The 12,928-nt window shown below is 40.4% G+C and overlaps 2 protein-coding genes across 3 annotated transcripts in view; one reads left to right on the top strand and one right to left on the bottom strand.

Annotated features, from left to right (window-relative positions):
* unc5cb (unc-5 netrin receptor Cb) overlaps positions 1-10,913 on the top strand; it is a 122,087-nt gene extending 111,174 nt beyond the window's left edge. For both annotated transcript variants that reach the window (XM_030743065.1, XM_030743064.1), the window contains 7 exons: positions 1,295-1,382; positions 1,506-1,677; positions 5,184-5,417; positions 6,113-6,262; positions 6,371-6,535; positions 7,679-7,857; positions 9,103-10,913. In XM_030743065.1, coding sequence (XP_030598925.1) covers positions 1,295-1,382; positions 1,506-1,677; positions 5,184-5,417; positions 6,113-6,262; positions 6,371-6,535; positions 7,679-7,857; positions 9,103-9,262 — 1,148 coding nt within the window. In that variant the 3' untranslated portion in view covers positions 9,263-10,913. The remainder of the gene's footprint in view (positions 1-1,294; positions 1,383-1,505; positions 1,678-5,183; positions 5,418-6,112; positions 6,263-6,370; positions 6,536-7,678; positions 7,858-9,102) is intronic.
* A 126-nt stretch (positions 10,914-11,039) lies between these two features.
* The window catches only part of bmpr1bb (bone morphogenetic protein receptor, type IBb), a 50,801-nt gene continuing 48,912 nt past the window's right edge, over positions 11,040-12,928 (bottom strand). The window contains exons 13-15 of the mRNA XM_030742772.1: positions 12,661-12,836; positions 12,444-12,574; positions 11,040-12,079 (exon numbers count right to left, since the gene is read on the bottom strand). Coding sequence (XP_030598632.1) covers positions 11,954-12,079; positions 12,444-12,574; positions 12,661-12,836 — 433 coding nt within the window. The 3' untranslated portion in view covers positions 11,040-11,953. The remainder of the gene's footprint in view (positions 12,080-12,443; positions 12,575-12,660; positions 12,837-12,928) is intronic.

The raw sequence follows: 12,928 nt of genomic DNA, 5'->3' as shown, positions 1-12,928 counted from the left end.
AAGCATTTGTTGATCTTTGCAAGCCCCCACCAAACTATTCAGAAAAGAAAAAGTGATCTGGGTTATCCTTTAATACCTTACCATCTACAGCAGTATATCCCTGATGATCCGTGACTTTGAAATAAGCTAAGCCATATGCAGCCCATCAGCATATTGACTGCGCGTAGTGTGACAAGAGTTGATGGATACTCAAGGTGTGTGCACCAGAAGTGCTGGAGGTGTCCTGTTTCAGGCAGCTTACATTAGCCATGCTGTCCTCACTTCAAACACATGCAGGCTGTTTGTAACATGCCACAGATGCACGCTGACAGGCAGAGGCAAACTAGCAGTGACATTAAAGGATACGCAGACTTCTCACATTTCTTAAAGTTTTTCTTTTTTCATTTTGATAACTGTAAAATGTTCTCAGCTGTTGGCTGCGCTCAGCCACCTCATCATGTTACATAGGAAAAGGGAGAGGAAAGAGCACATTTGATATTTGATCTGTTTGTGAGTCTGGGTAATGAAATATTTTGTGGAGCTGTCACTGTGGCTGTTTGGTATTTTGCATCTTAAAATGCATTTCTCATCTCTTTGAAGCTTTGCTGTGAGGCAGAGTAGCAGTGTGCGAGACGTTCCCTTGGCAGAGTTGTGATTGCCTTGCTAGCTAGCTGGAGAAGCTGTCTGTCACCTTTTGAAAAGTTCAGTACAAGGACATGGGAAATCAATGAGCTATCTGAGAAACCCCCTCCAGAGAGAAACCATGTGTGTGCTTGTGTGTGTATAAAGGATGGAAACTGGGGGATAGGCTTCTAAAAAACACACCGGATAGGACATCTTATTGAATAAATCTGAGATGGAAAAATGTAAATCGCACTGGCTGCAGCAATATGGGAATGTTACGAAGAGCAAAGAGATCATTGATTTTAGAAATGAAATGCCACATCATTTCCCAATGCCATAAGAGAAGGTGGTAAAATTATATAGTTACTGTGTGGGGGACTGAATGGCAGTGCAATTATTATTGTGTTTATCTAAGAAAAAATTCATTTGAATAAAATTTTAAAAATGACATACGTACTTTATCTCTTTTGTTGTGCAGCACTGCATGAAGACATGCTAGTTAAATGTAAAATTGTTTCACTTTTATGTATAAAGTAACCAAGATTCAGAAGCCTGCTTTGCCTTGGTCTCACTCTCTGTACTCGCACATGTTTACAAAACAGTCTCATAACAAGCACTGACAGTATAAAGATGCCTCTCGTCTACCTAACAACTCCCAGCTCATCTGTTCTTTTTTTTTTTTGCTTCCCAGGGGTTAGTCTGCTGATTCCTGCAGGGGCTATTCCTCAGGGCAGAGTGTATGAGATGTATGTGACAGTTCAGAGGAAGGACAATATGAGGTATGCAGCGACGCCCCAGAACCTTATTTGCTGCTGTCAGCCGCTCCGTGTCACATGTACACTGAGACTGCTGTCAGATTGTCGCTAAATATTGTATGTGTGTTGTGCCCTGTACTCCTCCAGGCCCTCGGTGGAAGATGGCCAAACGGTGCTCAGTCCCGTGGTGAGCTGCGGGCCCCCTGGGACCCTGTTGACTCGGCCCGTCATCATCACCATGCACCACTGCGCCGTGTGTGATGGCCAACAGGACTGGCTGATCCAGCTCAAGAGCCATTCACAGCAGAATCAGTGGGAGGTGAGATGTGGGATTCACAGAGAAAACTGTGCTATAGTAGACTCTAATGTCTATCGACTATGCTCAAGTTTGAAAATGGGCTTCTGACAGTCACAGGCACAAATTATGTGTTTACAATCTAGATTTTCTATTACAGGAAAAAAATGAAAATCTGCTCAGTGTGTAGCAAAAAAGGAAAGATATGAGAAATAAATTCATGGTATGGAGAACTGATAGAATGGGATCAACTTCCATGCTTTGTTTGTCCAACTTACTGAGTAGCACTCAGAGGAAACCCCTGCTGCAACCAGGAGCTGAAATGATACATCTCTAATAGCAGGGCTGTTTCCTTGCACCTTTCCCTTCTGCTGTCTTTGTCAATCATAAGCAAGACAAACCTTTTTAAAGAGAAAGGCTCCCTCAAAGGTAAAAGCATTTAATAAAGGTTAGTAGAAGCAGGGGCTGGAACAGGAAGCATAGTGAAAGGCAGTGTTGGGGTAATACGTAACAGGGCTCCAGTCTATCCAGGCTTATTGCATAAATTGATAAGATAATAATCAAAATGTGCATTACGCTCAGGAAGGGTACGTCCAACTGCTTAGCATCAGTCTATATCCAATATAAGGCCTTCTGTCAGATCATCATTAAACAGTGACTTAAATAATTATATTTTCAGGAAGTCTTTGCATAATTCCCCCTGTTGATGTGATGACATGACTTATGGAGCAGAGAAAAACTGCCCAGCTGGCCCCACATGCCTTTGTGACATTGATAAATTACTTGGGTGCATCCAATAAAGCTCAGTGTAAACTGAGTATTTTTAAAGGAAGAAATAACTTATTGATTACATCTCCATCCTGCCACAAATGCAGATGGTAATATGCAACGTGACGGCAGCTTCCTTCATATGAGTTTCTTTTCCCTCTGAGGCCAGCCTCGGTGCTGCATGAGTGAAATATTGCTTTATATGACATGCTCTGTCAAAATGTGTTTTCATCACTGCAGTAGATACAGGAGAGATGAGCCCCTCCGAAGGAGTTTTTCACGGATATTTATATTGAGAATAATCAGTTCCGTTGGCGTCCAGGAGGCTGCAGCCCTCCCCACTTGAGCCGCGCACACATACACACACACACACACACACACACACACAGAGTCACACAATGTCGTGGTGTTGTGATGATGATGAAGATAGCGTGTCATATAATGAGGAACATGTGGGGATTTCTGCTTCAGTAACTCTCCTACTAAAATCCTCCCACGTCTATGTTAAAAAAAAGAAGCAAAACTCAGCTGATGAACTTTTGACTAAATTAAAGTCTGTATGTTTGTATGTTTAATTGTTTCTGCTTGCACAAAATCCTACATGTAAAGCAGGACCACTTCTTCACTGTGTGTTCCAATTATCCCCCAATAAGGAGCCCCAGTGCCATCCCACAGGAGCAGTTAAAGAGTCTAATGATCTGCCATAATACTGCTGTTAAACGGCCTAGCTCACAATAAAATGCTATAATTCCTCTTCTGTCTCTCATAATAGGCTGAATTAATACCAGTGCGCCACTCGCAAGAGTGTTTGGATTAGAGAGAGAATGATGGAGCGAGGGAGAGAAAGGATAAGCGAGATGAAGAGAGATGATGGGAGGGTTAAAGAAAGAGTGAGAGTCGCATGAGTCTCCCCAGACCTCACAATCCTAATGAAAGAGAAATATGTCTCGGCATTACTGCTGTTAAAGGGGTCAACTGCAAATAATCGGGATAGTTGCGCTTCTATTTTCCATGTGAGACAGTGTCAAACATTAGTAATACACGCACACTAAGTGTTATTTCCAAAGGACACAGCTTATTTGAAAAGGTCATGACATTAATTGTCCTTTCTACATTAATATGAAATTTAAATTAATTGGGTTTCAGTTAAACCCAGCTGAGCAAGAATCTGTATAGCAAGGAAAGCAACACATGTACAAGTTAGCTATTAATTACCCCGAGGCAAACATTTGGTGTAAAATATGTGATGTTTTCACTAATTTGTCAATCTAATTTAATATTTACAAATACACACTTGAAGTTTTTAAATAGACTCTCACATGCACAGATTCACCAGGTCAATTTATGTATACATAACTCCATGCTATATACTGTATACTATATGGTATATGCAGTGGCTCTGTAGTGTACCAGTTTACATATTTGCCTAACATGTGAAAGATCCCTGGTTCAAGACCGGGAGGAAACACGAATCCCTAGGAGTGCTGTCACGATGTGCATCCAGCAGAAAAATCTGTGCCAAATCAAATATGTGGAACCATCTGCTGTGGTGACCCCTGGCAAATACAGGGACAACTGAAAGACACTACTTATATATATCTGATCAATTTCAAACATGTAATTTAGGGCTGTGGCATTTTCTATTCTTTTGATAAAATGGCTACATATGTTGCTATCTTCTGCAATATTATATGTACAAAAAAGGCAGCATAAGATTCTCATATATGTTTGTTTATATAAGTTGCATTAACCTGTCTACAACTGCTGTGCACTGGAAGCCGCTTTGCAACCCTTCTCTGTACCAGCACCTCCTTTTCATGTTGTGTTAAAGTAATTGTCGTGTTGATGTCTGTTCTGTTGTGTTGTCTGTTTGGGGAAGGGGGGAGTCTTACTGCTGCCTCTTCAGTTGCTGTTTCCTGCATTCAGTGTATGCACATAAGAAACATGGGGAGATCCCAGAGCTGGTGCAGCACATCAGTGAAACAATCTTTCAAAAGTGGAGACAAGTGCCAAAATTTGCATGTTTTTTTTCCCTCTGGAGCAATTAATTAAAAAAAAAAATCCCATTATCCACTTTTCAAAATTTCAGATTTTTCCAGTTGGGCCATCATTTCCATGTTGGGAAACAGCTTAGGAAAAAATTTCAACCACTGGATAAATTTCAGAGGCTTTACTCTTGATTTATATTCTTTTGACTGAGTAAGTCAAATTTATACCTTCAAAACTTCTTCAGCGCTTCTTTGTTTCAAGTAAAAGGAAATAATTGCAAGCTGGGGATCGAACCTCTAACCACAATCGTCTCAAAGCCGCCGAAAACAACAAGATCTTAGGTGGCCACAGGTAACCTGTGAGGACTGTAAGGGTCCATCCATGAGATGTGACTGAAACTACTACACCCCACACCCAAGTTTGCAAATGATTTAAAAAAAAAAAGCAGTTTCAGACTTCTAAAGTCGACATCTACATGGCAATCGAGGGAGTATGCATACCAATTTTGGTATTTGTATTATCTGTGAACAATTTTGCCGTAATATCAAGTTATCTGCTGCACTAAATAGAAACATATGACCAAATAGAAATGACTGCTAGCATCTGTAATGGTACTGGCTGATCTATACTTCATACTTTGGTCTAGTTAAAAATCCTGTTAACCATTAACTTTTGTTTTTTCCTGGACAGAAACATGACAAGAACATAACCAAAACCCACAGTTATTTATCAGCATTCATCTTTTTTTGCCTTTCTTCCTGTCCTCTCTGTAGGACATAGTGGTGGTAGGAGAAGAAAATTTCACCACACCGTGCTATATCCAAATGGACGACGAGGCTTGCCACATCCTGACCGAGACGCTGGGCACCTACTGCCTCGTGGGCCAGTCTCTCAGCGCGGCCACCACTAAGCGCCTCAAACTAGCCATCTTTGGCCCGGTCACCTGCCCTGCCATGGAGTATCATATCAGAGTCTACTGCCTGGATGACACACAGGACGCACTCAAGGTAACAGTGTAACACGTTGTGTGTGTGTGTGTGTGTATGTGCATATCTTCTTTTGTCTCATTATTTGTATTATTGTAATTAAATATATTTGACTTTTTCATTGCAACTGAATTGGTTGTGTGTAAGCATAGCCAGCAGATGATACGTGGGAGGCAGAATGAGAAAGCTTTGTGTAGGTGTGTCACAATAAGGAGACACAAGCGCTTGTATTTGAATGGCGTTGCCTCTATTGGAAAGACATAGCTGCTGCACCAACACAAAATAAGCCACATATATCCCCCCTTCTCTACTGTTGTCTCATCACCTCAATTCTGTTTAATACCTTCATGCGCCTGCATGAAGGAAAGATAAGGAAGGATTATTGTACTGAGGAGGGATATTGAACACAGTTATTAAGTTTGGGAATGAGTAATGAGAAGTGATAGTGAGGCTGCTGCAAGGACACAGAAGTTGATTTCAGGTTTGCATGTCTAGATTTAAGTTCGTAAAGCCCCGAGGATGATTATATTGTAATATATTATTTTATTAAAAAAAAAAATCATTTCTAAATTTACTTGTGAGCTTCTCCCAGAAACTGTTATGGCAGGAATACAGCAACAGTTAATACCAGTTCAAAAGCAGACAAAGAAGTAGCTTTTTAGGAGATCCTTATAGATGCTGTCTGTGCTGATAAAAATTTGCCAATGTGTATTCAGGAAGTCCTACAAATGGAGAAGCAGATGGGTGGGAAATTGTTGGATGAACCAAAGACTCTCATCTTTAAGGACAGCACCCACAACCTGAGACTCTCCATCCACGATGTTCCCCACACACTGTGGAAGAACAAACTACTAGCCAAGTACCAGGTAAACTGCTCATTTACTCCTTTTTGGAAAAAAAAAAAGGCTGTGCACAGTGTGGCACATGGTTTCTTACATCTCTGCAACCCCTCTACACTTTTCACTTCTCTGCAGGAGCTTTCCTTTCAGCAAGTTTGGAGCGGCTCACAAAGGAACCTCCACTGCTGCTTTACCCTGGAGCGCTTCTCTGCCAGCACCGTGGACCTGACCTGCAAAATATGTGTGCGCCAAGTGGAAGGAGAAGGACAGATTTTTCAGCTGGACACTACACTGTCAGAGGTAGTGTTTGATACTTGGAGTAAACATCCCTCTCCCGGAACCTACAGGTGGATGCTGGTGCAGTGGAGGGGTTGAAACAGCAGGCAGCAGCATGGGGAGATAGGAGATTTAAATAGACTGCCAAATTGGGAGGGTGTGGTGTGTGACATGAGGAGAGTGAGACGTGCAAAAAATGGATGACAGTGAAGCTTGAGTTGTGAAGTAAATAGCATCTGATTTCATTATATTCAAGAGAAAGCAGCACTATATGAATAGCACAACAGGCTGAGGAATAATTCCTGTAATCTGATTTTGTAATGAACTGTTCCTTTAATGCTTTCACTTGATTTATAAGGCTTAAAGTAATTATTCACCATAACTGGATATGAGGGCATATGCTTCAAAATTGTAATGGAAACCTCGAAGGTCTGTGCGACTTGTGTGCTCTGCTTTCACATCAATTTTGCATCCAGAGCTGTTTTGACCCCCACCACCACCTTGCCCTTATTGTCCTTCCACTGAGCCAAACACCTGAATGAATTTAACCTTGTTTCCATTTCCTCCTCTCGCTTTTTGCAACGTTCACAAAAACCGGCAAGGTGTGAGACAGGGGAGTTTCAGCCATGCTGCCTACATTTAGTCTTGCTTATGACAACCCAGCGCAGAAAAGAGAGGAGCAGAGGAGGGTATAATAAGCCCCCCCCAGTCATGCTGCACTTGCTTTACAAAGGCCATCTGGATAGGAGAATGGAGCTTGAGGGATGGAGGAGCACTCATGCTTTTGTGCTCAGTAATGAGATGAATTACAGTACATACAGTGCAGAGCTCTGTTACTGCCTGGCCTTGGTTCATTTGTCTCTGGGTCTTGATCTGGTTTCTGTAGCCAGACATCCAGAGCTTAATCCTCCAGATGCAGTATATTTAAAAAATCACTCCGCTTGCATCAGTAAATGGATGGCGACGGAATGAAGGATTTTCTTCTCTCTCTCTTTTTTTTTATGGCATTGGGAAAAAGAAATTTTCTGTGCTACAAATCCATTTGAACTACATTATGTTTCATTTTGTTAGGTGTTGAATTATGTCCAGGCAGCCTGCAAACTGAAATAAAAAGCCACAGCTATAGCCTGTGTCTCTCCTTTAATCCCTCTCATTCTCTCTTCGCAGGATTCCCAGAGTATTGACACATCCCTGCTGGACCCTGCCAGCAACATCACGACACTGGTAGGGCCAAATGCCTTTCGCATCCCTCTTTCTATCCGTCAGAAGCTGTGCGGCAGCCTGGATGCACCGCAGACCAGAGGCAACGACTGGAGGATGTTGGCCCACAAACTCAACCTAGACAGGTGGGCAGACAAACATGAAAAAGAGAGAAATGATGATTTACAATTAGGCCCTCAAAGAAACGGGCTATTTTCAGGCTTTGCTTCTTTTTTTTTCTTTAAAAATGTGTGAATTAATAGTAAATCAAACTCTAGAAAAAGGGTTATTTTTCTGGTAATATCTAATAATTAGAGAGGAGCTGGACTGCATTATGTATTTTTGTTAATGGTTACTAGAGGTTGTGGTTTTGTAATAAAGGGTTTATTACTGATCTGTAGACTCACAAAACATTTTAGTGTCACATTTCAGCATGTGAGATTAGTGTTTTGAATATATTATATTTTAACCAATCAATGACATTTTCCTAAACCAAACCAAGTAGTTTTGATATAGTAGTTGCATATGTGAGCATGAATCGTCTCTCTGTGTTAATCCTGTGATGGACTGGCGACCTGTCTGGGGTCTACTCCACCTCTCACCCTGTGAGAACTGGGATAGCTGTTAAGAAAATGTATGAATGTTTTAACACCTAAATAGCTATTAAGTATCAATTTTCTATTTAGTAGCAGTGGTTATTATAAAGTGTTAACAATGACGAGAGAGTAACCTTTTTTTTTCACTAGAAGCAGACATAAAGATTCCATAGAGAATCACACTGTAGATAAGTGATCTATTTTTAATTTGATTGTGACTGTTCTGTGGGAATGTGACTCATTCTGATAAACATCAGCTGAACTGCGATTAATGAGAAAGAACTGAGAAAGACAGAGAAAGACAGAGAAAGCGATGAAGACAGAATGGCGTTCCTCTTTTTAAAACATGACCCCCCCCCCCCCCCCCCGTGTCTTTGATAGTCTTGTGTTTGTGATGGACGTACAGTGTGTGCCCATTTTTAAGGTCCCAGCTCAGCAGGGCGGCCTTATCACAGGCAGCAGATTGACGAGACCACTGGCAGACTTTTGCATGAAGGACGAAGGGTGAAGGCGAGAGACTCGAATGAATATGTATATCAATTTAAATCTAAAGCAAAAGTCATTAAAATGAAACAAAATGATCATTAATGATCATTAGACTCCAAACGCATGTTAGGATGTGCATCAGTGCTCGTTTTGTTTCCTCTCATGCACACAAAATCTCATTATTGGGCAGAAAGATGATGAAAATATTATTGCAGCACATCAGCAAGTTTTTTTTTTTTTTTAACAAAAGTTAGTTTATCTGCTTCTTCTAATCTACCTCTTTCTGGTTTCACATAATCACTGTTTTAGGTATCTTAACTACTTTGCCACCAAATCCAGCCCCACTGGAGTGATCCTGGACTTGTGGGAGGCCCAGCATTTTCCTGACGGCAACCTCAGTCGCCTTGCCCAAGTACTGGAGGAGATGGGACGCCATGACAGCCTTGTACCTGCCGTGACTGAACACTGACATCTGCCCACCAGGGATAGTGACATTCCAGGGAGGATGAAGACACAAATAGAATATTAAAAGAGGGTGGACACCCCCACCATCACACCCCCCCCCAAAACAAACAAAAAAAAAAGCAGGAAAGTCATTCTTGATGACAAATGCACGCACACACTCACAGAAGCGGCCTGTGTGTACACTCAAAGAAGTAAGGAGATATTCACAGCTAGGTCTGACCCAGTTAAATATTGGCAACAAAGGTTGTGAAAACTTGGAGAGTAAACAAGAATCTCTGCCAGTCATTTTCAGGCTGTTTCTCTCTTCTCTCGCTCTCTTTGCCATCCTCTCCCTTTCTCGAGCAAGTATTTGATATTTTTGGCTACAGTTTCCTTGGAAACATCTTTCCGGTTATTCGGATGGACTGTGCGGATGTGGATGATGCCCTCGCAGCAGTGACACGCGATAAAGAGGTCAATGGATCAAAAGAGGAAGATCGGCGAAAGCACGTGTCATTCTCCAAAATCAGTCTCCATGGCAACTCCATGGAAAAGTATGTGTTCTGTGACAACATAATATTTAATAATATGCCTATTTATACACGTCTTTTTTGTATCTTATGCTGTCTGTTACTGAACCTTATTTCATTTTTTTTCATCACGTTTGACTGTATTATAGCACCACCTGGTGGACACCTGGTGCTGTAACTATTCTTTCTGTCGGCCACATTTATGACACAGAAGGAACACAACGATCATATTCGCTTCACAGTTTTCGTGTTGTTATAACTGCTATTAATACTGTTAGTCATGTTATGTATAAATATTGCTTTTCTATTATGGGTGATTCTTTTACATGAGAATATTTTTGAGTTGCATTGGTGATTGCTTTTTTTCTTTCTTTTTTTTTTCTTTTTTAAGCAGGATCATTTGGCTAACTACATATATCACATATCACATATCCTGTTAACACAAGGATATAGAGAATTTGCCAGACTGGAAACAAATATCACGAGTGATGCGAATTTGTGTGACATTTAGGATGACATCATCTACACATAAGACACCAAGGCAGAGAGAAGAGGGAGATGCTGTGGAAGGGGAAATCAAACGAGTATATTTTTGTAGGACCAGTCCAACTGAAAACTGCTTTTTACCAAATACATTACATGCAATGTTTAAGGTTTAATGCAGAGGGTGATCATCTAGATATTGTCTCAATCAGCCAACATTCATGTGTGCTTTTGGAGAATAATAGAGATTTTAACTCAGACTTTGACGTTTGTACATTAATGAAGCCATCAATATGATGACACTGATTCTGTGCATACAAATTATCTGTAAATGTGACATTCCTTTGGAGCAGCAGTTGCGCCCATACAAGTGTTCTTGGTTGGTTTATTTTTTTTTCTTATTATTTTTGAATGGCAGTTGTCCCAGTTTTCTTGAAGCCGTCTATGCAAACTTTTGCATCCCTTTGAAACAATCTCTACATTCTCAGTGGGCTAGCCTTTGCATTCCCTAGTTGTTCTTCAGCTTCATGATTAATATTGTGTATAGTGAGAATGTAGCCTGTCTGTTTCTTGCACTCATGATGTTCCTTGCAATGGCTTGCATTTCATCTGTCAAGTTACTGTACAAATTGTAAGAAAGAATTTTTAAGACTAATAATAAATTATATTTATATGCAACATTGAAAATTGAGTGAGACTGTCTGAATTGCGAGACTGTGAAATAATAATAAAACATCATTTTTGTTTCTTTTTTTTAATTAGGGAATGTTCTCCAGATCCACTCGTACACCATCATTAATTACATATGTACAGATTAAATAAGGCACGTGCTACAGTGGCAGAGTGGATGGGACATAATGAATATTACATACACACATTGAATCAAAAATGTGTATATATACATACACACACTGAAACAAAAATGCATTTTAACATCCAGCAAGGCAATAACAGATTTCAGATCAACTTCATATGATGAACTGAGACTGGAAAGAAGAGACAACGCAGGAGAGCAAGGCCCCGTTTTAAAAGGTCTTCATATATTATGTATTATAGCTCATGGTGGCTATAAAACATATATTATATAAAAACATGTTTGTTTACTATATATATTAATCATGTCTCTGTCTATAATAATAATAATGACCTGCATCTGCATCTTTAACCATGAGGTCAATGGATAACTATCACCATCATAAGTTCACTGTGATATCACAGCATGCAGCGACTGATTCTTAAAAAGAAAAAAAAAACACGGGCGCGCGCACACACACTCGCAAGCAGCTTTGACAGTACAAAACACTGCCCTCAGAATACTGCTATATGGCTTTAGAAGAGCAGAGCAAGAGCATCCTCTCTTTAAAACTGATCAGACGGATTTTAGTCCTGCAAGGGCCCCTGAACAGTCTAGACCCAAAAACCACTCAGCTTTCACAGAAAGCACAGTCTGAACACTGAGGGAGAGGCGGCTCAGACAATGGTAGGGCAGATGTCCCCTGATATAATAAATTTTTTGGTATATATCATTATTCTGGCCCTACGGTGACCATTATCTCTATCACTCCTCCTCCCTGTCAGTTATCTTTGTTCTATTATTCACAGTCTCTCTCGTTTTTTTCCCTTTCTTCTGGCCAGCGTGAGTGGCCTATGCCAGTGGTAATGACGAGTATCTGGGTGATGATATCTTTTCTCTGGACTCTCTGTCACAGTTTGATATCTTGGGACGCTAACATCTTCGCCAGAGTCTTCTTCACCCTCAGGGCTGTGAGGCGACAAGTTGGGTTGTGTGCCCAGCACTCCGACATGAGTTTCCCCATCTGTCGAAGACACTAAAGACACATAAACATGTAAAATACAACAACATTTTGAGCAAATGGCTTAATGAGTGACTACTAATTATTTATAGGCAAAAACATGTTTTTTCATAATTTTTTTTAACATTTGAAGCCATTTCAGTTCAATAATTAAATCAAAAGAAAATGGGCGCAACATACATATCTTTAAAAGCCGTTTTCTCAATTTATTATTTTTTTAATCATACTTTGAACCAGAACTTTCCACTTTTGCTCTAATAGTATGCAAATTAGTGCATAATTAAATCGATTTTTAATGCAAGTAATCATATTCACACACAAACACCATTAAGTTTAAGGTTAGAAGAAAACAGGTAAATAATAAAAACATATAGAATACCTCATCACTGCTCCATCGATTAGCAAATGAAGGTCTCTGTTTTTTTATGCAAACTACTTCTCTCATGTCCTCATAGGAAGGATCAGAGGGGACGAGGTCATAATAGGGCAGCTGATGCTCCTCCACAATGCCTGCAGTTGTAAGTAATGAAAATGTCTGTCATTAAGAATTAATAAAACATTAAGACACTTAAAGTTAAAATAAACAGTTTCCTGACCTCCAGAGATGCATCGCCGGGCCATCTCCCAGAGAATAAGGCCAAAACTATACATGTCAGCGGTTATAAAAGACTGGAAGTGGCTCCTGTTGAGTGTCTCATCCAGTACTTCGGGCGGCATGTAGCGCTTTGTACCAACACGCAGGTTAGGAGGGATATCTACTTCATTGGTGTCACTGAGACAGGGAGGAAAAGCAGGAATGAGTCACTGGATTTTCTGCATCATCCAGGATTCTTCTTAATTAAAATAAAGGTTCAAAAGACTCAA

This window comes from Archocentrus centrarchus, chromosome 12 (genome assembly GCF_007364275.1).
Source record: "Archocentrus centrarchus isolate MPI-CPG fArcCen1 chromosome 12, fArcCen1, whole genome shotgun sequence".
NCBI classification, from domain to species: domain Eukaryota; kingdom Metazoa; phylum Chordata; class Actinopteri; order Cichliformes; family Cichlidae; genus Archocentrus; species Archocentrus centrarchus.
This window is presented reverse-complemented; position numbering and strand designations above follow the sequence as displayed.